The 25,364-nt window shown below is 32.8% G+C and overlaps 3 protein-coding genes across 5 annotated transcripts; 2 read left to right on the top strand and 1 right to left on the bottom strand.

Annotated features, from left to right (window-relative positions):
• Positions 1-1,212: 1,212 nt before the first annotated feature.
• Positions 1,213-13,202, bottom strand: Tti1 (Telo2 interacting protein 1). Of its 3 annotated transcripts, none has more exons than XM_085207589.1 (18): positions 12,872-13,202; positions 12,439-12,581; positions 11,898-12,072; positions 11,552-11,744; positions 11,092-11,233; positions 9,888-10,109; positions 8,028-8,196; positions 7,564-7,772; positions 6,941-7,132; positions 6,475-6,678; positions 6,064-6,231; positions 5,336-5,560; positions 4,524-4,666; positions 4,239-4,334; positions 3,384-3,690; positions 2,616-2,907; positions 1,799-2,027; positions 1,213-1,434 (listed from the first exon to the last, which is right to left on the bottom strand). In XM_085207589.1, exons 1-18 carry the CDS (start codon positions 13,060-13,062, stop codon positions 1,222-1,224), a joined length of 3,513 nt encoding a protein of 1,170 aa, XP_085063715.1. In that variant the 5' UTR covers positions 13,063-13,202; the 3' UTR covers positions 1,213-1,221. The 3 variants fall into 3 exon arrangements, with proteins under 3 accessions (XP_085063715.1, XP_085063716.1, XP_085063717.1); XM_085207590.1 differs by lacking the exon at positions 12,872-13,202 and adding an exon at positions 12,699-12,717; XM_085207591.1 differs by lacking the exon at positions 9,888-10,109.
• Positions 13,203-13,662: 460 nt separating this feature from the next.
• On the top strand, positions 13,663-16,587 carry LOC146539811 (uncharacterized). The gene has a single exon (XM_085207690.1). It carries the CDS (start codon positions 13,813-13,815, stop codon positions 14,887-14,889), a length of 1,077 nt encoding a protein of 358 aa, XP_085063816.1. The 5' UTR covers positions 13,663-13,812; the 3' UTR covers positions 14,890-16,587.
• A 510-nt stretch (positions 16,588-17,097) lies between these two features.
• LOC146539810 (uncharacterized) lies at positions 17,098-19,351 on the top strand. Its single transcript, XM_085207689.1, has one exon. The coding sequence runs from the start codon at positions 17,235-17,237 to the stop codon at positions 18,789-18,791; it is 1,557 nt and encodes a 518-aa protein (XP_085063815.1). The 5' UTR covers positions 17,098-17,234; the 3' UTR covers positions 18,792-19,351.
• The last annotated feature ends 6,013 nt before the right edge of the window (positions 19,352-25,364 follow it).

The following is a 25,364-nucleotide window of genomic DNA, read 5'->3' as shown; positions in this document are numbered from 1 at the left end:
TGCTGCTAAAGATGCTTTAAATTAGATGAGATTGAAAGTTAAGAATTTAAAGTTAAGAATTTCCAGAAACTTCAATTAAAAAAACAACATTATTATCAACTAATTACATTTTTTAAGTTTTCTAAAATTCTAACATTTAAAAATATATATAATTTTACAATTTTGGTACTTAATTTTCCAAGTAAAAGGATTTTATGAAATGCAATAAAAATTGTTAATAAACTAAAGTTTAAGGATACTATTAGCACGTGGCTTATTTGCGGTTCCTATTTATTAAACTTCTATTATTTTTATTTATCGCTGTATCCCGCTGCACTAAATCTTCTATTTAGGCTGAGGAGACCTGGGAACCTAGTGTTAAAACACTCAGTCTGATTAAGATGCTTCCGTGTCTTTCTTGCTTGATGAGTGACGTAATTTAACGCCGCGTGTTACCTCTTTAAATATTGCCCCGAATGGAAATCTACCCCACAACTGTCCGCGTTTAGTCGCACACTTGTGCCCTAGCGTCATGACGGCCTATATTATTAATTATATTTAATAAAATAAACTAGTCGATTTAATAGCTTCATAGACGCTGAGCAGCTAGTTATATTTGGTTCCGCCTGAATATACTAATATGATGTTTGTCCAAATAAAAGTACATTAAAATTGAATTTTAAAAAATGCTGTACACGTTATTCTCTTTACAGTGATAAAGTAAACGAATATTTTTTATCAGGAAACAATAATTTAAATTGTGCAATAACATACAGTATAAGAGTTCATAAAAAATGAAAAATATCAAAAGTTCGAAAAGTAAATAAGCACTTAATTATAAGTATTTCCGCAATAGGGCAGTAATGAAGAATATGTTATCTTTTGCTTTGAAATAATCTAGTGTATTTTTTACCGGGAAGCAATAATTATCAATTAGACAACAAAACAAACAGGAACAATATTCACTAAAAACTAAAAGAAATAAAAAAAAGCTGTTCAAAAATATAAGTATTTACGTATGTGGCATACACTGGGACGTTGGTCCCATAAGGTGTTCCGGCACGAGGTATAGTATCATGGGGAAAATAGGGAGGTGGGAGTGAAGTTCGTTGTCATCGTAGTTTAAATGAAAGATGTCTGTCTCTTACTATATAGAGAATATACTCAAATAAAAACGACTTTTCTATAAACAAAAAATAAACAATGAGAAAGTAACAAAAAGAAAACAAAACCATTTATCAATTATTTATGTACATAAAATATAAGTTTAACATTAGTATTATATACAGCGTTTTCCGTCTCATAGGGCGTTCCTCGCACGGGGTGTAGAGTAACGGGGAAGTGGGAGGTGGGAGGCTGGAGTTCCACGTTGTTAGCGCACAGGGCCCGCAGGTGCCGCCACGCCACGCCGTACTCGTAGTCTAGGAGGTCCTTGAAGAATCGCACTGCTAGCATCTGTTAGGAGTGTTGTTATTAGCTTTAATTTGTATATAATCGTGTAAAAGTAAAGTAATACACTCTATATAGTACATAATTAAAACATTTATATGGATGTTTTTCAGCTTCACGCTGTATCCTGCACACAACAGGGTAATCAGGGGAAACCCAGTGTTAAGACTAGTACTGGAGACATTCCGTGTTGTGTATGTATGTGGCGGAACTCATCGCCGTACTTTTCCTCATTACCAGAGCGTGGAGATAAAAATAGTACATATTACATTTTTTCGAGTGGGAACCGAAATAACAATCACTGCGCCACAAAAGCGCAGAGGTTGAGATGGACAGAGTGTCTAGACACAGGAGTACAACAGCAGCGCACCTGCAGTGGCTTGGGCTGCGTGTTGGCCAGGTACAGCTGCACGACACTGGCGGCGTCCCGCAGGCGAGCGCGGCGCAAGCGCAGGCGCGCGACGAGGCACGCGAGGTGCGCCAGCAGCTCGGCCTGCAGCGCGTAGGCGGCGGAGGCGCGGTAGGCGGCGCGCGCGTCCTGCATGCGGCTGTCGACGCACGAGCGCGCGAGAAATTGGTATATGCGCGGGAGGACCTCTCTGTAAACATTGAATAACATTGTTTTAACGTATAACAACTTATTCAGAAGAGGCATGACTCATTGTCACGTTCCGCCTGAGCTGAGCGTGCAAGTTCGCGATCGTGAGGAAGGCTGCACTGGTGCTGAGTGTTCAGAAGCTTCTGAAAGTAGCTCCTCTAGCACACCTTGCACTGATCAAGTCTCTGACGCAAAGACATTTTGCGATATGTTGCGTCCCTTTATCGTCATTATCAAGGCACGTGCAATTTGTATAGTCCTGCCTGACGTTCTGCTCCTCCATAGTTTCAAGTTTATCTAATAATGGTGATAAACTGTCACTGCGCTCTCTGGCTACAGTTCTTTTTTTGGCATGTTTCGCTACTATGTACTCCAGACTGTTTTCAGGAGAGTTGGATTGCCGCCACTTCTTGAAGGCAGTCTTTGCCTGACCTGTGTGGGGAACGAACCTGCAACGATCTATTGTACAGTCGCACTACACTTAAATGGACTTTTCAAATATTATTCCTATAATTCATTCATTCACACATCATAAAAATTCTACCAATTGAATTAAAATCTAGTATTCACATAATTAAGCAAAACTCACTTAACAGCTCGACTCTTTATAAAGTCCTTCGAAACGTCCGCCAATGTAACAAACAGCTCAAACGCTTTCTTCACAATGGGGGGTTCCCCTTCAAATCTCGTCACTAGTGGCCCCCAAATAACATGGACTAAAGGTAATAATTCATCTTCGAAATGGCGGACTATAGGCAGTCCTACTGTTAGGATTTCTAAAGTAAGTATGGACTCATCTCGCGGACACGTTATGAAGTGAACGCATCGTTTAAGTATTGATAGTGTGACGGTCACGTGTTTCGGTATTTGTGGTGTTTCCGCTGAAAATAAATAATAAATTAAATCATTATATTAGTTTTATTTAAGACTTAATAGTATTATTTTTAGACATTTAAAAATCCGTTTTAATCCATTATTATTATTATTTTTGGTTCCCAAGTTAATTTGATAGAAAAAAACACTTATTATTTTATTATTTTGGGATATAATTACTTTAAGAAAATTCTGCTTCGGGTGATGAAATACAACAATGTATTCTATATTATAACAATTTTTTTGTATCTATTATATTTTTGGCCCATACGCGAACAGTCAAGAGTTTATTTAGATGCAATTTAGCCCAATGTCACAAATAATTGCACACTTTCATAAGAACTTTAATATTTTAGAAAATACTAGAGTTGGAAGTCTCATAAAATGAAGTAAAATAAAGCCGTAGCTTTTGGTTACTCAACTCAGCTATATAAATATAGATTAATAAAAAAATAACAAAAATAATTTAAAAAGGACTACTCACGAACAACATTATCATCATAATCCAATAAATCCTCTTCCTTTCTTTTCGAGTCCTCTTTATACATCTCCTCTACACTTTTACCACTTTCTCGTTCAAAGTCACTTGTACTGAGCAACCTCTCCATATTAGTTTTATTCTTCTCATATTCTATGACATCATTTAAAATATCTATTTCTAGTTTATTGTGTACGGTGGGTGCGGGTTCGTCGGGAAACCACTTTCGTATACAAGTGATGAATGTTAGAAACACTTGGAGGTAGGCGTAAAGGTTTTTTTGGTAATAGGTATCGCAGCTCTGGACTAACACCTAAAAATTAGTAATTTATTTTATTTTAAAGAAAATTAATTCTTATAGGCGCGTTAACAATTTCGGAGCGCGAGGCGCAAATATAAGTACCGCTTCGTTAACATTTTTATACGTTATCTAAAATGAAGTTCAGTGTGTTTATTATTTAGTTATATATTGATGATTTAGTTTTTAAAAGCTTTTTTTCTTTATATTTTATAAGCAAATATAAATATTGGGTGAAACTATAAATACAATAATAATAATAATATCATTATAAGCCTTTATTAAGAGTCTTAAGGTTTTAAAATGCAGTAGTAATAATATAATTATAAATATATGAATGTTATTTAGGGATCCACTACCATTTTCGAAAGTTTTTGACTTCGACATCTGTAGCCGTAATACGGCAAAGGCCGACGGCCGGCCGAGGACGAAGGCTCCATAAAATTCTTATAAATTCTTGTAAATGATCTCAAGAATTTACAATCAAAATACACTAAGATGGACAAGTCGTGGCCATCCTTAATCAAAAATAAAATAAACAAACTTTAACGGTAAATACTTACGTCTTCTACAATTCCATACAAATGGTCTAGCACATCGGCATTGCTGTACTCCATCACTACAGAAAGTATCTGTAGTGCTGATTGTACGCTCCACGCCTGTAAATAAATATAAAATAGTAGTTATAAAGAGACATACTTTATGGCCCTTCACCATGACTGGCTTCGGTATCTGTTAATTAATATTATTCGAAATTTCTTATTATTGGAAGGCAACTATGCTATTACAACTATGTCGGGGGAGTGCTGACATGCAGCATGTTTTGCCCCACTTTTTTATATATTTACCTTTTTCAATCTAGAAGTAACTTGGCTAGTAAAGTAATCCGCATTCTCAGCGATAAGATGTGAAACATCTGTATGTCCAAAGGCAGTGGAAATATCGGTCATGGCTTTTAAACCGGCCAGGTGGAGATTTTCATATTTACTGCCTATACAAAAAATATTTAGATTAAATTAAGTATATTATCTAAGAAATGCTTAAAAAAATACGTTAAATGTTATGTGTAGCAGGATTTGAACTCATGCTTTTATGTTTTTAATACTCTATAGTAGTAATAATAATCTATATGCGCAGTGCAGGCATATTGCTATATGGGCAGGCAGAAAAAACTCAGTGTCTAGACACTACAAATGTTGTGTAATAACGCTAATAATAAACACGTAATGAATGGAATTCTAGAAATTGGCAAATGTTTGGCATTTCTTGCCATTCATTACGTCTGAAGTGATTAAACTCAACTCTGCACTTTATCATTACTCAAAATATGAAATAATCAATTCCCCCGAGTGGAAATCAAACACACAACCGTTTTGTTTAGTCGTACAGATGCTATCACAGTCCAAGACTTTGTCCAACATTTGATTATTATGTGAGATCACATGATCTTTAGTAACACACATAAGATAACTTTTTTTTTTTAATAAGTGTTATACTTTATACAAGAATTCTTTTAACAGACACAGACAGACAGCCTCGCAATTTTTTAAATACCTACACGATATCAAGTAACGTTTTTAGTTTTCCAGCCAAAAGAGTAAAACGTCAATTAAAATTAATAATTAGCATTCATCTCCTTCAAAAAATCTAGAAGACTTACCAACCCTTTCCAATATCAAACATAAAGTCTTCAACAAATACTTCTGATAATCGTGTCCGAGTCGTTTCGCCATGAACCCGAGACCTTCCGTTAAGAGACAACAGAACGCCATATTGTTTTGAGCCTCACCTAACGTTGAACACGTATTGGGTTCTATATATTTTATTCTTGGGTGCGTGTAACTTATGTCTGTGTATCGAACTTCTGTTGCACCTTCGAATAAGCCTGCAAGTGAAATTAAATTAAAATATTCTTAATTGATATAAGCTATTACAGTACGTCTTACATTATTGTTTACTCGGGAAAATAATGAAAAGTAAGAAAAATGTAAAATCAAATCTGCGCAGCCATCTACAATTAACTTCAGGACGGCGACTGTTTAGTGTTATTTGAAATTAAAGCTATTACCGACACGTAAGACAGCTCTGCGAAGAAAAATCGGCAAGCAACTCAACATACACAATTAACATATTAATTTTTTTTAGTAAAATAAAAACCTTTTTGGGGTATTGGTGATTTATAATTAGGTTTCAATATAACAGTAATCCTCTCGCACCTAATTCTACCGCATACAGATTGTCTAAAGCTATCATTATTCCTGGTCAATTCATTCGTTTTTTTTACGACAAAAAAAGAAATATAAATTAGAAATATAAATGGCTGTAATTAAACGTCTCAAATTTTATGATGACCATATTACTATTAAAAATATATTTTTAATTTCTTACCAGGTACGGAATCTTTAATCCAAGCGCGTGGGTTATAAATAGTTTCGTCTAATGTTTCTTCGCTTGACAACGGCAATTCTCTACCTACTTCCAAAGGTAAATACCATATATCTTCCTCTGTGTATGTTGATATTATACGCTCGGAGAGATGCGGGTTCGAATTTGGCGCTGAAAATAGTTGTTTATTACATTTTTAGTCATTAGGTTAAAATAAGCTTTAGTAAAGTAGACAGAGGGCAGCTAGTGTTAAGGTATTTCAACACTGCATCTTATTCTAGAATAAGGCGGTCTAGACCGTAAATACTTACAAACTCAAATTAAAACAAATTTGAAAGAGTTAACAGGATATAGAAATTAAGATTGCTCCTAAGTTAAGTCAGTGAAGTGAGCGCAAAAAGCACGTATTCTTACCGGAAGCCAAGAAATTCATGATATACACAAGCTCACAGCTCCTCCTCTCATAGAATAGTTCCAATAGTCTGTCTAAAATAAGTTCTCCACTCTCCGCTTCGCCTAATTTCTGACATATTTGTTGAAATCTCATCTCGCAGATCTTCGTGTCTAAGTGCCGGAGACGACGCCATGGAGTGTCGATTGAAGGTGTAAATGTTATATCTGAATATGAAATACATATTGTATCATTATTAAACTCTGAGGAAATTGTAAGCAATTACACAGTACGGTTGATGAGTCGTGGTTGCCATAAAGCTAGATGTAGACGGCAGCGTAATTTGATTTTAAGATTTTTTTTACTTTTAATTATTTTCACGATCCGTCGATCTGAGAATGTGCTATCTCGTTCAGTAGATAAGGCGGAGGCCAAACTTCCCTATTCGGTGGACTGAGAGAAGATTTCACGACTCTATCTCGCACTTACCTCTCGCCGCATGCCTCGTGAGGAGCCCTACGTCAGTATGCAAAGAGGCGGCGGCCAACATGGCGTCACAGAGGCGCGGGAAGGCGTCGCTGGGGGACAGCGCGGACGAGAGGCGCTGGGGGCGCGCCTCGTCGCAGAGGATGCTCAGGTAGCCGTGCAGGAGGTTCAACGCTGAGTACTTGCGATTTGCGTCTGTTGATAGAGAATTGTTTTTTTACTGGTATTCAATTGCGGCTTCGCTCGTGTGGTTTAAAGGAAATAACTAACTAACACACAAGACGCATTTTAAGTGTCCGAAGTAATAGCAGGTAACCGCATCGAATCAATAGCAGCTTTCGATGTATAGAATATCAAATATAACAAGTTTCCAATTAAAATTAGTAGATCCCGAAGCGTGTAACGGAACAAACCACGGAAACGTGTAACAGAGTGTCCTGTCCCCTTTGCCTTTCCTGGCCAGGATACTGTTTGAATATGATTGAATAACCACACTGTACCTACTGTGTCGACCATACTGTTTGAATAACCACAGCCTTTCATATGAACGAATAAATAAAATTCAGGTTTCAGTCATTCATAAAGAGTAAAACAAAGAAAAAATATAATTCATTAATAATACCCACCAATATTATTCAAAATTCTCGGCAAACAATTGAGGGTTGTAAAGAAATTCTCGCACAGACTGTCAACCGCTTCTAGGCGTTTCTCTTGTGTTGAGGATAGGAAATACGATTTAATTGATTTCGAGCAATAATCTGATACTTCTTTGTATTGATCATTTGATAACGATATTAGGACATCAAGAGCCATTGTTAGGGAGGGCTGCATCGTTCTAAAAGTTTTAATCATGTAAGATATGTAATTCAGCATAAATATAAAATATTTTATTCCCTTGAGTGAGAATCTAGCTGACTTCATGTTATATTAAAAAATATATTTTTTTGAGTAATTCTTATTTTATATGAAATTCAAATATCATTATTCAAAAACTATTTGACACAATTAATTTTGTGACGATTGTTAATTAGTAAATTTATAACTAATACAAACACCTCAAAAACACAAATAAAAAACCTAAAATACTCACAAATTACACTCCGAAACGATTCTATAGCATAACACTGCTAATTCCTTCCTAACCCTATAATGTTCGTGCGTGACTAACGGCACCAGGCTCTTGACCACTACGGCCAATTTGTCCCCCGCCATTGCATACCATTCTGGCGTACGTTTCGGTATATCTTTTGGTGTTTTACCTTAAATTAAAAAGGAAAATAAGTAATTTATTTAATTTTATTATTTATGTCTGTTAGAAGCGATCTTCTCCAAGGAATTGAAAAAATAAATTAATGTAACATTATAATGTTACATGTAAAGATATTTCTAAAATTGTTCTTTCAAATCAAATTTATAGTTTGTAGTTTGTTATATTTGTATTGAATTATAATTAAATAAATCAATTTAGTTTTCATTAAAAAATGTCATCAGGTTATAATATGTATATTATTATTCAGAAAATCTATTTAGTTAGTCTCTACATGGTAGCTTTTTTTTATCTACGTGGTTAAATCTTGTCATTTTAAAAATATATATTACATAACTATTAATGAATTAACGTTATTTAAATAATAAATATATGGTTAGTAAAGCAAAGGCATGATTTTGTTAAATGACAAAAATTTTTTTGAATACATAGTATTCTATAGGTAAATTGAAGTTTTTAAACTAATTTATGATCTTAAATTACATACACAAACATTAGAATAATAATAGTTTTAAAGAAAATAAACACGTCCACATATATAACTAATAAATTAGGGTTATTTATATCTATATAACGGACCCACGAATGCTTCGCCCACTTGAACTATACGAATATTTATTAAATATATTTATGAAATTACTAGCGGACGCGCGCAGCTTCGCTTGCGTATTTAAGGGTGAATTCTAATAACCCATGAAACATGTGTTCAATGAAATATTTTTAAGAGTCTAAATTTCAAATTTAATATAAATCGGTGGCGATTTAAGAATTTTCCCATACAAACTTTCAACCCCTTATTTGCACCCTTAGGGGGAGAATTCTAGAAAACGATGAAACACGTGTTCAATTAAATACTTTTAAAAATCTAAATTTCAAATTTTATAAAAATCGGTGCAGATTTAAAAAAAAATCCATACAAACTTTTAATCCCTATTTCGCCCCTTTAGGGTTAAAATTTTTCAAAATCCCTTCTTAGTGGATGTCCAGAATACGAAAGTAAACATCTGTCCAAATTCCTAATTTCTACCATCAGCGGTTACGGCTGTGCGTGCGTCTTACCTCAGTCAGTGAGGACAAGTCCTTTTATATATATAGATATTCAGTTAATTCATTAGAAAACATAATCATAAATAATCAAAATAAGCCGAAAAAGGCGAGACTCAACAACGTGCGTTGCGTCGTAACCAGTGCGAGGAAAAAATATATTAAATACTTCCTTCGACTGAGAATCTAACCCATCACGTTTACAGTTGCACGTTTGTGCCCCAGCGCCACGACTAGCACAAGAAAATATAACGATAAAACTTACTTGAAACACAAAGACGACGACGACGACTCATTCACACCAAGAAACGACCATTCACATTTACGAAACGTTAGTTTAGTTTAGTTTATACTTTATTCCACACAAATAATAGAAAAAGAATAATACAAATAGTACAGAAAAGAAATAAATAAAAATAAGTATGCAAAGGCGGCCTTATTGCTTCAAGGAATCTCGTACAGGCAACCTTTGATAAAAACAAAGGACTACTAAAAGCTACTACTACTACTAGCTACTTAAATTGTTTAATAAGTGTACTAAAACTATACGATATTAACCCACTTTTAATCATATACTTCAATATTTAATAAATGTTAATATAACATAAAATCTGTTATCTACAGTCCTAAGGCCTTTACCTGCTTTGGACGTGGTCGGTGAAGGCCTATCATCCACTTTATCCGTTTGATTCCCTTCTTTAGTATTATAATTATGACGTTTAGATTTATTTTTTGCTTTGCCTCTGTCCCTCTTAGAGGATATCTCAGTTTCTTGGTCTTTTCCCGATCTAATAAATTCGGCTAAGGAATGATAGTCGCGTGTCGCTATAATGGCGCTAAGTCTTGCGTCTCGCAAATTGTCTGTAAATTGTTTATTTCTTCACTTATTTTACTTAAAATATTTTAAACTACCATATTAATGTAACCTGTACCAGTTTTTTATATTTTTTTACTGATACAAGTTTCTTTTTTCAAAGCTTTCTACAGACACTGAGAGGTTTACGGCAGGATAGAGTAATTCATATTTATTGTAGTTTGGACAGGTTGAATGTTCATGCAAAAAGATAGTACAGAGGTAAAGCTAAAGAAAGTCAACTAAAAACATCAATTTCTAAACGAAAATAAAATAATATAATTTTGTTCCACATTATAGATTATATTTATAAAGCCAATCTCAAATAACTTTAAAGTTCTCAGAAAACTCAGTCTCAAAAAACTTGATTGACAGATGAAGCTTTATTGATTGAACGCCAAATAATTTAATATTAATTCACTAAAGTTAACGCCTCAGAGCTGAGAAAAATCGACGGAAGAAATTCAGTGGGATTTCTTATTCATACTTACTTACATATCATAATGTTTAGTTACAATTAATTAAAAGATTTTTGTCAACAATCGTTTACTGAATAAATATAAAGAAAAGATGAATTGGCAGACTTTTAAAATTCCGAATCATTATGCATTTTATTTTAGTTGTTATTTTAAAAATATTTAAATTATAATATATATAAAAATTTTTTATAATACTTTGGTTTTAAAATTATAGCTTGTGTATGTATTAAATAAGAGTATATCTATTAAATAAGATCCTTATGAACCGTGATATTTTTCTGTATAAAACAGTTTTAATAATATTAACAAAAATGTTTTTTAATGAGTAAATTAAATTAAATCAATAACAAATGATAATGAATAAGCAAATATTGATTATAATATGATTTTACTGACAATTATCTATAATGATTATTTTTTTCAATTCATAATTATAAAAAAAATTCGAAAACTGAGCTAAAAAGCAACAAACAAACAGACAGACAAATAATAAAATCTATAAACACATTACCCTTAGTGCTTACATCTTTGTCAGCCCTGGCTCTCTCCGCCAGCAGGGAGACAAAATCCTCAGCGGTGACAGTCTCTCGTTTGTTCATGTGTTTGTTGTGCATTGTGAGGCAGAGCACGCGGTGGGTGGCGTTTAACGCCGCCTGGAATGGCGTTTTTATATAAATTAATAGTAAGGTAGGGAGAACCTAACCTGTTAACATATTTGGACACTCCAATTTCAGCTTGAATTTATGGCATTCCATATTGGCCAAATGACTGTTTCATTTCTCTTCTTCAACCATTGCCTTTAGAGTCCAATGCTGACCTGATGTTCAGTTCAATTAATAACAGCAACAATTAATGTTTCTTTAACAAATTATCTACATTAAAAAAACAAGAGAGAGAGACAAGTTATCCTTGCCATCATTTTTCTACTATATATTTTCTCTATCTCATCACCATCAAAAAACCATGCTTACCACAACAATGGCGTGTCCCGGATTATTAGTACAAGTAGCGACATCCTGCAGGGCTGCTAAAACGCCGGGTAAAATGCACGACATCATATTAACTACTGCCATCTCTAATGCTGGGTCAGTTATATGACAATATTTATCTGTTAGTTGTGGGTGTGATGCTGTGTGTGCGCAAAGACAATTGATGGCTGATAGCCTGAAATAAATTGAGTTATAGTTAAAATTTGTTTTGTTTTTATTTTCTCATTTCAATAAACATATTAAATGAAAATTGTCTCACTGTCAATGTTATCCAGTTACCCAGATTAACTGTACTTACTGTATGCCTTATAAATAAATAAATAATCACCTTAAATCTCTAAGTTTTTCCAATTTTGCCAAATGCACAGACACAAACACAGCCTGAGCTAGCAATGGCACCTGGTTTTCAACCATTTTGATTCTTGTAGGTTGATCTATACTTAGCATTAATACTGTAAGACACTGCATTACACTTAGTTTTAACTCTTCTGGTACATCAGCAACTGTAAATCGAGTTTATATTTTAATGTAAATAGGCACAATTTTTTTAAATACATGATCTAAATTTTCTAGGAATGTATAAAAAAATATATATTTATAGTGAGACTTAAACATATGTTAAAGTACAATTTGTAACAAGTGTACAGATATAAAAAATATAATATGGCTTAGTAACAGTATACTTTATATTTCCTTAAAATATTTCTTTTTAGTTAGTATGTCACTATAAAGAACTATAAAATAAATATATTTTAATTACAAAAAAACAATAGTACCAAAATAATTTATTATTATTTAAAAATATTATATTAAATAAAATAAATTTAAAAAAAATAATAAGTAATGTAAAATATTAATGGAAAGCTTACTCATTCCTGGTTTAGGCTTTTCAAACACTAAACTTAACAACCCCATTTCTATTTTCATACACATTTCAAAACTAGATACTTTAACCCTTTGAAGTACTTCCTTCATTCCATCTATTAATAGCCTCTGGAGTTCATATTTTGTCCTAAAAAAACAATGTTTTAGTCAATTCTATGGCAAAAGTAGTTGAAATTCGTGATTTTGATTATCAAAACATCCTTGCATGCATGTTGTTAATAACAAAAACAAAAATATCATTTACTTATACTTTAAATTTCTTGAACAAGACAACAAAAGATCTATTTCCAATAAATTAAACAGAATAAATATTAAACTTCTCCTGGACTTTTGACCTGTAAGACAAGCATTAGGCTCTATCATATAAATGTACATAGCTATTAGTATAGGTAGAAAAATCAATATTGCAATACATACTCTATTTCTTTAGATTGTAGATGTGTTATAAATGGAAAAAGCATATATTGTTGCAGTTCTTGAAGTATTTCCTTTTTTAATTCACAGACAAGTCCTACAAAAGCTGTTATGTGTTCGGGAGACGGGTTGACCATTACCATGTCGCACACTGGCTTTATTCGAGTAAAGGCTTCTTTCAAATGTGCATTCATCTTGATTTAATATTTAAAAGAATATTTTACATAAGAAATAGTAAAAAAACTACCCACTTTAACTCATTGTTTGGGCGTTTAGATATAAGCAAGGAACATATACTAGATGTATGGATGTAAGTAAATTTGACGTAAATATTGGAGTACCGTCCGGGGCACCTCATGTCAATTTGTCATGCTGTCAATGTCAATTTATAAGTCAAAATTTTAAATCAATAAATATGTTCGTCCAATATTTCGTAGTTTACTCTAAAATTTAATACAAAAATATGATATAAGATTAACAGATATTGTACTAAAATGAACTGCAGTAATTGTTATATCCTTTAAAGACTTTTTTTTTATTTCTGAACAAATAATAATATTACTTGAGAATATAAGGATTACGACTGGCTTAAAATGCATTATTTTAAATGGAAATATTAAAAAAATATACTTATTCATAATTGCCGTACCTTATTACTCAAAAAATTTATGTTTGTAACTTAAATGTAGTATGTACTGCACCGTAAGCAAATTTTAAATTAGGTTGAAATGTTTTTAAAAATCGAACTTTGCTAAATAAAAAAATACTATATCTGTTGTGTAATATTTTAATAATATGTCAAAGTCAGCTGCTTGCTGCAGCATCTGTCTTGAAATGTCACAGTTAAATGTTAAAAAGTTAAAAGTGCAAATGTATTATATACTTAAATAATTGTATTGTATGCAAGCAATTATACTAACTTACTAGATTCTATAATTATCAAAATGTTTTCACTAGGAGGACAAAGAGTCTTACATAAGTGTCTCAAAATTTTGAGGTTATCTGTTTTAGATTTTAGCAATTTGCCAGATATTAAGAAATTAAACCTCGTAAGAACTGTTGAAAAGACTATAGAAAATAATACAAGCATTTTTATTGAGAGTCCAATTCATGTAAAAATTCAACCTATAGATGTAAACGATATACAAGCGCACAACAAGCTAACTATGACTTTATACAGTCAAGGGAAGGATAACAACGATTTTCACGTAAAACAAACTTCAAAACGTTTAGAACTGCTAAATAAGGCCACTGCTCCGGATCAGAATGATGTATGCTTAATAAGAGTTCCATACAAAGTGGCAGTTCAAGTTAAAACTACAGATAATGCATCAGTACATTTAGGTAAATTGGAAGCAAATGAATTCGTTGTACAAACTCAAAAAGGGGCAGTAAATATTGGTGATTTAAAAGCAGATAACATTAAAGTTGAAACTGCATCAGGTGACTTACAAACTGAAGGTAGATTACAGGCAAGTAATATTGAATTGAAAACAGGTTTAGGTGGAAATATAAAATGTAATAACATAATGGCAAATTCATTTAATGTGATATCACATGCTGGTCATATATCTGTAAAGTCATGCTATAGTGACAAATCTCACTTTACTACTTTGATGGGCAACATAAAGCTAGACAATTTACACAGATCTGTTAAAATAGATGTAATACAAAAAGGAAACTTGCACATTACTGGGTTTACAGGCAACTTGGAGGCTACATTGAAAAGTGGTGATGTTTATATGCATGTTGCACAATTGACAGAAAAAAGTAGTATATTTATACATGAAAAAGGCAAAGTAGAGCTATTTGTGCATGACATATTAAAAAATTTGCCTGCTACTAATTTAATAGCTGAAAAAATTCATGTTGATGAAAAAATATTTAAAAAAGGCAGATTCATGGATGATTCACTTCCAAAGAGATTTAGATTTGAAAAAGAACCACAAAATGAATTACATATTGTTTGTAAAAATGGATCTATAGACTTGAAAGAGACAGATACACCATTTCATATATAATTATGGTGTTATGTAGAGATTATATCTCTCTTTCTCTCTTCTTTGCTCTTTATAATAAAGGGACAGTATTTACTTTCTTTATCACATTAAATATAGCTATTATTACTTTTATAAGACTCAAATGTAACATGTTGTATACACAGGATACACTAGAAAGACTAAATGTTACTGATTTATATTTGTTTTGTAAACTTTTAAGCAAATAATAGAAAAATAATTAATTTTGTATATATAAATATGATTTGGATAAAATAAGATATTTTACTTATAAAATATGCATTTCTTTTTGAATGTTAATAATGTGTAAGTCCATATACAAGCATATACAGTAATTTTAAAAAGTTATACAAAATTTTATTGTTGCATAAAATTTTGCAATGTTATTTATTACATTATTGAACATATATATAGTAATTAATTTTCTCTGTCATTAAAAAATGTTATATAATTTGTTAAGAAATTTGATATTTTTTTAAATATCAAATTTAAAAATTAATAGCTTTCCCTTTTATTGAAAAACATATTATTATCTTTGTGAGTGGGCTTGCAGTGTAAACCTAAAGGCTTATTAAATGAACAATCCCGAATTTTTAAAAAAACTGAGTATGCAAATATTATCTGACGGTTTTTACATTTTTGAACATTGATTTGTATTATCTTCTGTGTAATATAAAAGTCAATCTTCTCAATCAAGAAATGTACATAGTGAAAAAACAAAAATAGATTTAGGGGGTTTACACTCTAAGCCGATGATATGACTTAGTGATAAATTAATGATAACCAAAATAATTTTTTGTTTATAAAAGTTTATGGTAATAATCATTATGATATGTAGTCATATATACTGAAATATGTACCATTAGAAACTTTCCTAGGCCAAATTGTAATGTTATTCTTAAGGTAAAATAATAATTATTTACATTACAATTAATCAATTGCATTTTAATAAATCAATTGCATTAAATGTTAACATCACACACATGTAAAAAAATGTGCTTATTTATTCTGCACTTGTATTCTTAATTGTAACTATAGAAAAACTTTGTGTATTTCAGTTTCTAGTATAGTCAACTTTGTGATATTAAGTTCCTACCTAGTTTGCTTTCTGGACATAATAAGTCTCTATCCGACCTGGGCGGCATCGCCCGCTTGAACTATAACGAATATTTATGAAATTATTTTCAATCGTGTTCATTTAAATATTTTTATTATACAGACTGTATTTCAAATTTTATAAAAATCGGTGCCGATAATTTCTTTTTCCACATACACTATCTTATAGTCCCAATTTAACACAACAGTATTTTTCCTTTGTAAAACTTCTTGTAAATAAGATAATTATTGTGTTTTTGCATGTTCAATTATGTAGACACATATAGTAACTGTCTTGTTTAAATATTGGTGATTCAAAAATGTTGTGATTTTTTCATTTAATATTTTCTTCATAAGTTATTCTAGTTAAGATTTCATTTAGAATTGTGCAATTATTATTAAATATAACAAATGTAAAACCCTAGCATTTTATATAAATAAAAGATGATGCTATATTGCAGCATTATTAAGACATTTCATTTTTATGAAAGTAAACATTAAGGTTTATAAGTTTATTGATGTTGTGTGGTTGTTTCTATTAAGTAATGTGAAACCAAATTATATTGATGTTGATGTTATGAATAAACTTATTCTGCATTACAAATATCTAATGTTTTTTTTTTTTCATATCTTTATTGGGGTCAGGTAACATAATGGCACAAGCTGCGACTGTAAACGCGACGGGTTGTGGGTTTGATTTCCACTCGAGGAAATGAAATATTTAATATTTTCATTTCTTAGCGCTGGTAACAAGGTAAAGTGCAGCGTTCAGTTCCACAAGTCACCACGCTATGCCTCCAGAATTCGGCTGAAAATGGGAAACCTAAGTGTCTTAATGGTAAAGGAGTAACTTAACACTGGATTCGCAGGTTCTTTCTGCCTACCCTGATATGTGCGGTAAAAAGCGTGAGGCTAACAGAAAATGTTTATTAACATTGCTATGAGAAATATATATTTAGAACTGATATTTGCATGCATTCATGCATTACTTAATTTTATTAGACAACAAAAATAAATATAAGAAAAAATTCTAAGAAAAAAAGATCTGGATTAATTCCAATATCCCTTATATATCACTAGTGTTGAAAATATATCTTTTTTTCCACACATTTGATTATGGCTTAATATATTTTGTTATAATTATTTCAATTATAATTTTAGAATAAGTAGTGTAATTTTTCCCAAATAATGTATTCCTTATAAGTTATGTATATGTTTAACTAGGTAACAGTTTGGGTGCAAAGATGGTTTGAATGTACGCCGCCGATAGAGATAAGAGGGCTGTTTATATGCGGAGGAGAGCTGCGCGTGCGACAGTTTGTCACTTGACGTTAGCGATGCCGGCTTGCGCGTCCGAGTACCGCCTCCTGCGGTCAGCAGAAGTTGCCTTTTCCCCGGGAGTTAAAAGATGTAGCCACCAGGCCCCGACGCTGCCAACACTACGACGAACATTCTCGTCAACCTTCTCTCTTATACCTGAAGAACGAGAAGTGCCTGAGGAGACACCGTCTCTACCGAAGATTATAGAAATGTTCTTGTGGTTTCCGAAACTGCTACTTCAACCGGCGGTTATATTCTTTAAAATTTTGCTACATCCAGCCTGGAGACAAATTTTAGTTGTTTTACCAACACTATGGATTGCAGCATCATTATTTATATTTTGGAAGTGTGTTCAGTGCCCCATAATTATTTTAAATACGATTATTAATGCTTTATCGAGTAGTGGCAATATTAAACGCACCGTTTTAATCAGTGGAGGAAGTTCTATTCAAGCTTTACATTTGGCCAGAAACTTCCACTCAATCGGTGCAAAAGTTATAGCCTTTGAAATAGAAGGGCAATTTGCCCTTTTGAAGTATTCTGCAGCTGTTACCAAGTTTTATACAGTGCCACGTCCGAACCCAGCCGATCCTCTGGCTTACGCGCGTGCTCTGAAGGAAATTGTGGAGAAAGAATCAGTGGTGTTCTACATACCTGTTAGTTCTTCGACACCTGCGTATTACGACGCCATAGCTAAACCGCATTTGGAAGTGTTGGGTTGTCAATGTTTTGTGCCGTGCGCCCGCGACGTTATCAACTTGGATGATCCTATGGAATTAATTCGTACGTGTCGTATTGCCGGTCTGCCGACACCCATGCATTGGTTCGTTACCAGTGAAGAGGATGTCCGAGCTTGGTATGACAGTGGTGTGTCAAAGGAAGGCCGTTATTTTATAGCGAGCGCTGGACCTCGAGGTGCCCGAGACCGCATGAGATTCGTTATGCCTGATAATAGAGAAAAATTCAGGTTCCCCAGAGAAATAAGTTCAGAAAAACCATGGGTTATTGTAAAAGAACCGAAGGGTGAAAGGATAATAACTTGCACAACTTTGAAAGAATCTCGCGCAGTTAATAACGTTAACTGTCGTGTAGATACTACTAAGAAGGGTCTTGTGCCACAAATAGATGTTGAATCCGATGCGTGGGTGCAAATGTTCGTGACGGCTCTCAAGCCAAGTAAACTCATGACGGGACATGTGTCCTTCAGACTTGTTCGCGAAGAACACATCAAAAATGGAAATAAGACTAGAATGGTAGCGATTGGAGCCCGTGTTGGAGTGTCTCTGCCGTATTTGTGTCAAGGATCAAAGAGGTGTATTCACTCGGTCGGTATGAGAAGGCTGTTGAACTCGGTGCTCGATACACGTGGAGCGCTGTTCGCTTACTGGGACCCGCTTCCGTACTGTGCGTACTACCAAGCCCGGCTTCCCGACGACCGCCACCCGCCACCACCAGAGCCCTGCAAGACTCCACCAAATGTACCTCTTTGAGAGTCTAAGCGGCGGACACGCCTCATAGGCTAAGGTTATTTATTAAGCTCCTGTACCTGATGTGGGCGTGGGTGGAAGCCTCATACTGTCTTCGGAGTCCCGCTCTCTGTTGTCCTCCCGCTGGGATGCGGTAGTACTGCGTACCTCCCGTGGCTGGAGGACAATAATGTTTTGTAACTACTAAGTAGATATATGTGTAAAATGATTTTTTATAATCGTTATAGACTTATTATTAGTTTTCTATTAATATTAACGTCTATTTATATTTTATTCTCATGTATGTATTATTTTAATTTATTTCTCTCATATACTTTGTATTATGTTGTAAAGAGAATATAAAAAAATATAATTTTATTATGATAAATACATACATGAAATTGCCAAGAACTTTTACTATTATTGCCATTATATGTAGTGGCGTATATTTGTAATTTATTATCAATTAAGTTGTAGAGAGTGTCAAGAGTTCATAAGATATGCGCCTAGTTCCGTAAGACTAGTGCCATGTTGAAATGTTGTTCTACAGAGTTGAAGAAAATATACTATTATTATGAAACATACTGCTATTTTATTCTTTTTAAAATTTCGTATCAATTTCATTTTTAAACTCTGATATAGTTTTTTTTTCCTTTTTATATTGACATTATTTATTTTATTTTCCACTACGTAAGCACGTAGCATATACTTTCATGTGTAATCAATTGAGGACAAAAAATAAATGCCGGCCGATAAGTAGGCTATAATAATTAATGAATCTGATAACTATTCAATATACCTAATAATCTATAACAATATATTTTAAAGGCAACAATGTATAAATAACTATAGGAGCGTTAATTTTAAAAAAAACATTTAAACAATTAATTGTAGCAAATAATGAGCTGATTGGTATATCTACATGTTTTTTATCAGTACTCTGTGTCCAGCGTGTAGCAAGAAGGCAGAGGGACGGAGTGTTAAGGCTCTAGTTGGGATGGAACTCTAGTTGGGATGGAACCCACACCTGTCGTGTTACAATCACACCCTAGTGCCGCTACGCCATGACGACCTCGTTGCGCAGCCAATATATTTAAGTTAATAATTTTCTTCAATATCTTCCATTAGTTAATTCTACAACCTCAAATTTAACAAAAAATCTAAATATAGAAGTATTATTTTTCGAACAGCAAACCAGCCACATTGGTGCATCCAACAAGATAAGACCTGGAACATGTTATAATTCCACTGCACTTGCCAGATACGTTATCGTCGTCCGGGTCACCAGACGACCGGCCAAAGAGCGCACCTTTCTCGATCCGGCGGACAAACAGACTGACGATGTATAAATAAAAAAAGCCTTCTCGTAAATTCTATGTATATATTTTTTTTAATATTTAAAAATTTTATGATATTTTAGTTTCTTTTCGATGATGAAAGCTCTTAAAATTTTGAAAGCCCTAATTTTTTTGGCTCGTCATGGAAATTAATTCTAAAAAAAATATCATTCTTATTAGGAATACTTGTACGTGTTTTAAATAGTACCTAATAAAGAATTTATTTTGATTTCATTTCAGTCTGAAATATATTTCAAATAAGATGACCTGTTTTCTATTATTAAGATATTTAGTGTTAGCTGGCGGGAAGTAACGCATCACACTGGGAAAAACTATTATATTTAAGCCTCATTTTTGTCTCAAGAAAGAAACCAATAACTCTTGCTTATAATATCTATATTTAGGTTACTCGCAGCGCAGGAGGCATACGCATAGGGCTGTAAGCTCGACAGGTTGTGGATTCGATTCCCACTCGAGGAAATAAAATATTGTGTGTTTTTATTTTCCTACCTCTGGTAACATGGTAGCGTTGAGTTTCACCATTCAGTTCGTAATGCCTTCAGAATTATGCTGAAAATAGGGAACGGATACTAGGTTCCCAGGTTCCCTCTGCTTCCCTGATATGTGCACACACACACACATACACTGTGAAGCTAAAAAAGCCAGCTATAATATTTCTTAAAGACTGCCAAATATTTCCTAAATACCATGAAAATTATGTTTGAGGCATTTTCCATTTCTTCTCAATTCCAAATCAAAATATTCCAATAAGTATTTTAAAGCACGTTATACATATATTAAGATAAATAAAAAAAAGATAGCAAAATAACAATGACAGTACGTGCATTGCCATCATACATAGTAAGTAGGTACTGTCGTGATCGGCGGTCATAAGCCGCGTGCGTGGTGCTGTGGGTGGGTGCTGTACGATAGCGAGTACGAACTGGAACTCCTTATATATATATATTCGAGTACGTTTGTATGTATGTATATATGTATGTATGGAGCCACGCATGCATTTGTTTGCGATTAAGGCTGAATTGTGGAGGATTTTAGGAGTTTATTAGGATTAAGGGAAGGATTTTAGTCTGTCAATATGTAGGTCAGTCAGTTTGTGTGTTGTATATAATAGTATACAATATATGTATCATATCTAAAAAGTTATATAAGTAATTACTTAGCTCTATAAATATATATACAAATGTCTAAAATGTTTGTTTGAAAAGTTTTGGTAACTGAAATAGCGATGTTATAAGATTTTTTTAGCTACTTCGTAGTATCCCAAACATCGCAGCCCAGCTTTTGGAGCGAGGAAAATATTAAATATTTTATTTCCTCGAATGGTGATCTAACTCCACACTCGTCACGTTTTACGGTTTCACGCTAGTGCCACTGCGCTACGGCAGCCTCTTATCCAATCCAATGACAGAAGTTTCATAAATATAATATTTTTTTCTCTATATTAATTTACTATTATAGAGATTAGAGAGAGAGATCTAGAGCCAAAAAATTCCATTTTTAACGATAGTTTCCATTTGGAATAACACAAAGCTCAGTCACGCGCTTCAATCTATCAAAGCCAATCACTGATGCAGTATAAATAAAAAAAAAATACATACCTATTTCAACATGGATTTGATATAAGTTACAAAATAATTATAAATAAAAAATTATAATATATAAGAAACAATTTTTTTACCAATTACAAATATGATAATAGAATAAATCGATAAAGTACACTTTAACCGGAAATAAAATGTAGGATTCTCGTGAACACGTGTAAATATTATTTAGGTACCATCGATAATTTCAAGATATCTTTAAATCTTTAGGGCTCACGTTTTTCTTTGTATAATAATATAATTGTTTATATATTTATTTTTGATACGAAGTCATATTGCGTTTTAAGTGATTTTTTATTTCCTAGTTATTTTTTTTTTTAATGGCCTGATTTTGCGATGACAGGCGCAAAATACCCTGCCAGTGTCACGTATAGTAGAAAACACACGAATGATATGGTTCAGTAAATTTTGAGAGGAAATATGAACTGATATATATATATGGTGATAGATGAACTGGAACAATAACCTAAAACAAACAAACATTACATTACAAATATGTACAGATAAAAATAAATACAAAAAAAAACACACACACAGAGAACACCTATAACTTAATATCATTATTTACAATAAACTTAACTAACAAACAAATAAATGGACTAAAAACTAAAGGTAATATACATTTTACATTAATAGGACGTTGAATATTAGGAGGAAGGATATCATATAAAGAATACAGAAGCTTTGGACAATTAATTAGAACGTGGTCTGTAGAACCCTCATCCAAGCCACACTCACAAAAAGAATTATCTTTAATCCTTAATTTAGCTAGATGTAAAGGCGTACGGGTATGGCCTAGGCGAAGTCTACAAATAGTAGATGTCACCGATCTACTAGCGCGTTTCCTAGTTCTTACGTTCTTTAAAGCATTGTATTACATCTTATATTACTTGTGTTAGTATCAAAACGTCAAAAACACAGATTATGATAAAAAAATGCATTAAATAGCTGTCTGTGGTTTATTTTTTTTTTTTAATTATAGTCTACTTTTTTATTAGATATTATTTATTACTATTACATAAAACGAAATTATAAATAAAATATTCCCAAAATAATGTTATCAGCTGGCGGCTGGGTAAATTTTTATATCAGTCAGGCGTCTGGTGCGTGTCTGCCAAAGTCTGTATTTGGACTACGTCAAATTGACCTTACTAGAGATGTGATGCAATGTTTCCTTTATAGATTTGTTATTCAAAATACTATTAATTAGTCTGGCGTACTTTTTGTTTTTGTTATTAATTAAATATGAGAAATTTCCTTAGTGAGGCCAGTCGTGGTGTAGCGGTACAAGTGTTTGTGTGTGTGTGGGTGTGTGTGTGTAAACGCAACAGGTTGTGGGTTCGATTTCCACTTGAGGTAATGAAATATTTATATTTTCCTTTCTTCGCTCTAATATCAAAGTAAAGTGCAGCGTTGAGTTCCGCCACTTAACACACAATGCTTACAGAATTCGGAAATTGAGGAGCGGAGTGTCTTAACACTTAGACTCCCTTTGCCTATCCCACAGTGTAAAACTGAAAAGAAAAAAAATGTTAAGGACGAATCATAGACAACCTCTATTCGTAAAGAAGACATACATTTATTAAGACGAAAAATATAACTGAAATACATCATTAAGTATTTCAAATGTAAATTAGAATATTGAACGATAACATAATGTACCTAGATGCTTAATTTTTCATTAAAAACGCATTAACTGCTCATCAAATATCATTTCGATATTGTTTTTTATTTGTATTTAATTATATAATTGACTTAATTTAAAATGTATTTTAAGTACACGATCTTAACGATACTTTGAGTGAATGATATGGCGGTCCACAATGTACTGAATCAAAGGCTTAAAAACCAGTAGGTAATTTAATATATAATTAAATTTCTGCGCATTTATAATTCACCAAAATAAAATCATCTATCTATGTTTAATTATCTTATAATAATTTATAATGATGATTTTAAGGAAATATAAATATTGTTATCATAGATATTGTAGTTGTGTCCATCGTCCAAGGCTAGGCAGTGTAGGTCAGACGCTATGTAGACGGAGATTGCTTATCTGTGTTCGAATTTTTGTTAAAAAAAAATATTTGAAAATATTTATTTAACAAATTATGTAGGTACGGATAAGGGTATGCCTAAGGGTATGCTCGACTGATTGGGATTACAAATTCAAATTCAAAAAAACAAGCATAGCATAGGTAGAGGGAACCTAACGTCAATACGCATCGTTACCTATTCACCACCCCTTACATTGCTTGTTGAGTTGATTAAAAATAATTAATTCAAAAAATTATGAAAAATCGAAAAATGAAAATATAAATAACCAATGATTCATTCTCTCTTCTTCTTCTTCTTAACGTGCCTCTCCAACTAGTGAAGGTTGGCAGTCAACTTCGCATACTTAGTTCTGTCCCTAGCCAAGTGAATCAAATCTACGGTGGTTTTAATTGCAGTCCATTCCTTGATGTTCCTTAGCCATGACTTTCTTCTCTGTCTCTCTATTGGGGATCGAACCCGCATCAGTTGCATTACAGTCACACCCCTGAGCCCCTACGCCACGAGGTCCGCGTGTTTTGTATAGGCATGTGTGTAAAATTTATTATATATTCTTCTCAGTAAACTCGTATTCTCGCACGGAAAGTTCTTAGGTCAATGCATTGCCTTCGCAGACGTGCAAAGTCCAAGAGCCCAGACGGTACGACCTAAATCTAGAATTACTATTTGTTTACCTTGTACATGTATATGTATTAATTCGATTGTAAAATGAAGGAAAAATGTTGTTATTGTTTTAATATCTCTTTAAACATACGCAAATCTAGGCTAAAGATAATGCCTGACGCACCTTTTCAACGAAAATATTTGTTAGGTATTTCGAAAGACTTATGGAAAAGATGCTACGACGTATCTAACTAATATATTATATCTCCGTCTTTCAAGTTCGCCGAAAACCCAATTAGAGTCATGGTAAAAATAAGATAAGAATAAATTAAGAAAAAAGTGTTTTCCAATTTAAAAGATCCTTCAACTCCATGTAATAGGTGGTGGTATGGTTTGGTGGTGATGGTTTCCTTTCCCTGTTCTCTTATGTAGAAATTATACGAGTATATATATATATGAGCCATACTGTAAAGACCTATTAAAACATAAATTAACAATATCAACAATATTCTAAATTATGTGAAAGTTCAACCAACAATTATATTGATATATGAGGTAACATTTAAATGGCTGTCCGTTTGTACAGTCGGTGGTCTTCCGTTCGATAACCGACGATTGATGTTCTACAGATGGCCTCAGATGTCTGGGGACTCTCATACATTGAACTCGACTTATACTTGTAATTATATGTATATAAATATTATCTATATAAAAATTACTATTTCAATAAATAAAAAAAATATAATTTAATTTACTATTTCATAATTCTCAATATTAGGTGTTTTTATTTTGAAGTAAATTACGCAAATTATCGAATATTGTTCTTTGTAGATTTTGATAGTTACCCTACCTAACTAACACCATTGTTACATAAATCCAAACAGAGTAAAAATAGCATAATAATATTAAACCGATTTAAAATTACTTATATGATATTCATTTCAATTATGTAAAATAGTTTAAAGATTTTTTACTAACTG

This window comes from Heliconius melpomene, chromosome 3 (assembly GCF_056956725.1).
Source record: "Heliconius melpomene rosina isolate 202511_hmr_F chromosome 3, ASM5695672v1, whole genome shotgun sequence".
In the NCBI taxonomy this organism is placed as follows: Eukaryota; Metazoa; Arthropoda; class Insecta; order Lepidoptera; family Nymphalidae; genus Heliconius; species Heliconius melpomene.
The sequence above is the reverse complement of the archived record's forward strand: the minus strand, read 5'-3'. Positions and strand labels throughout refer to the sequence as shown.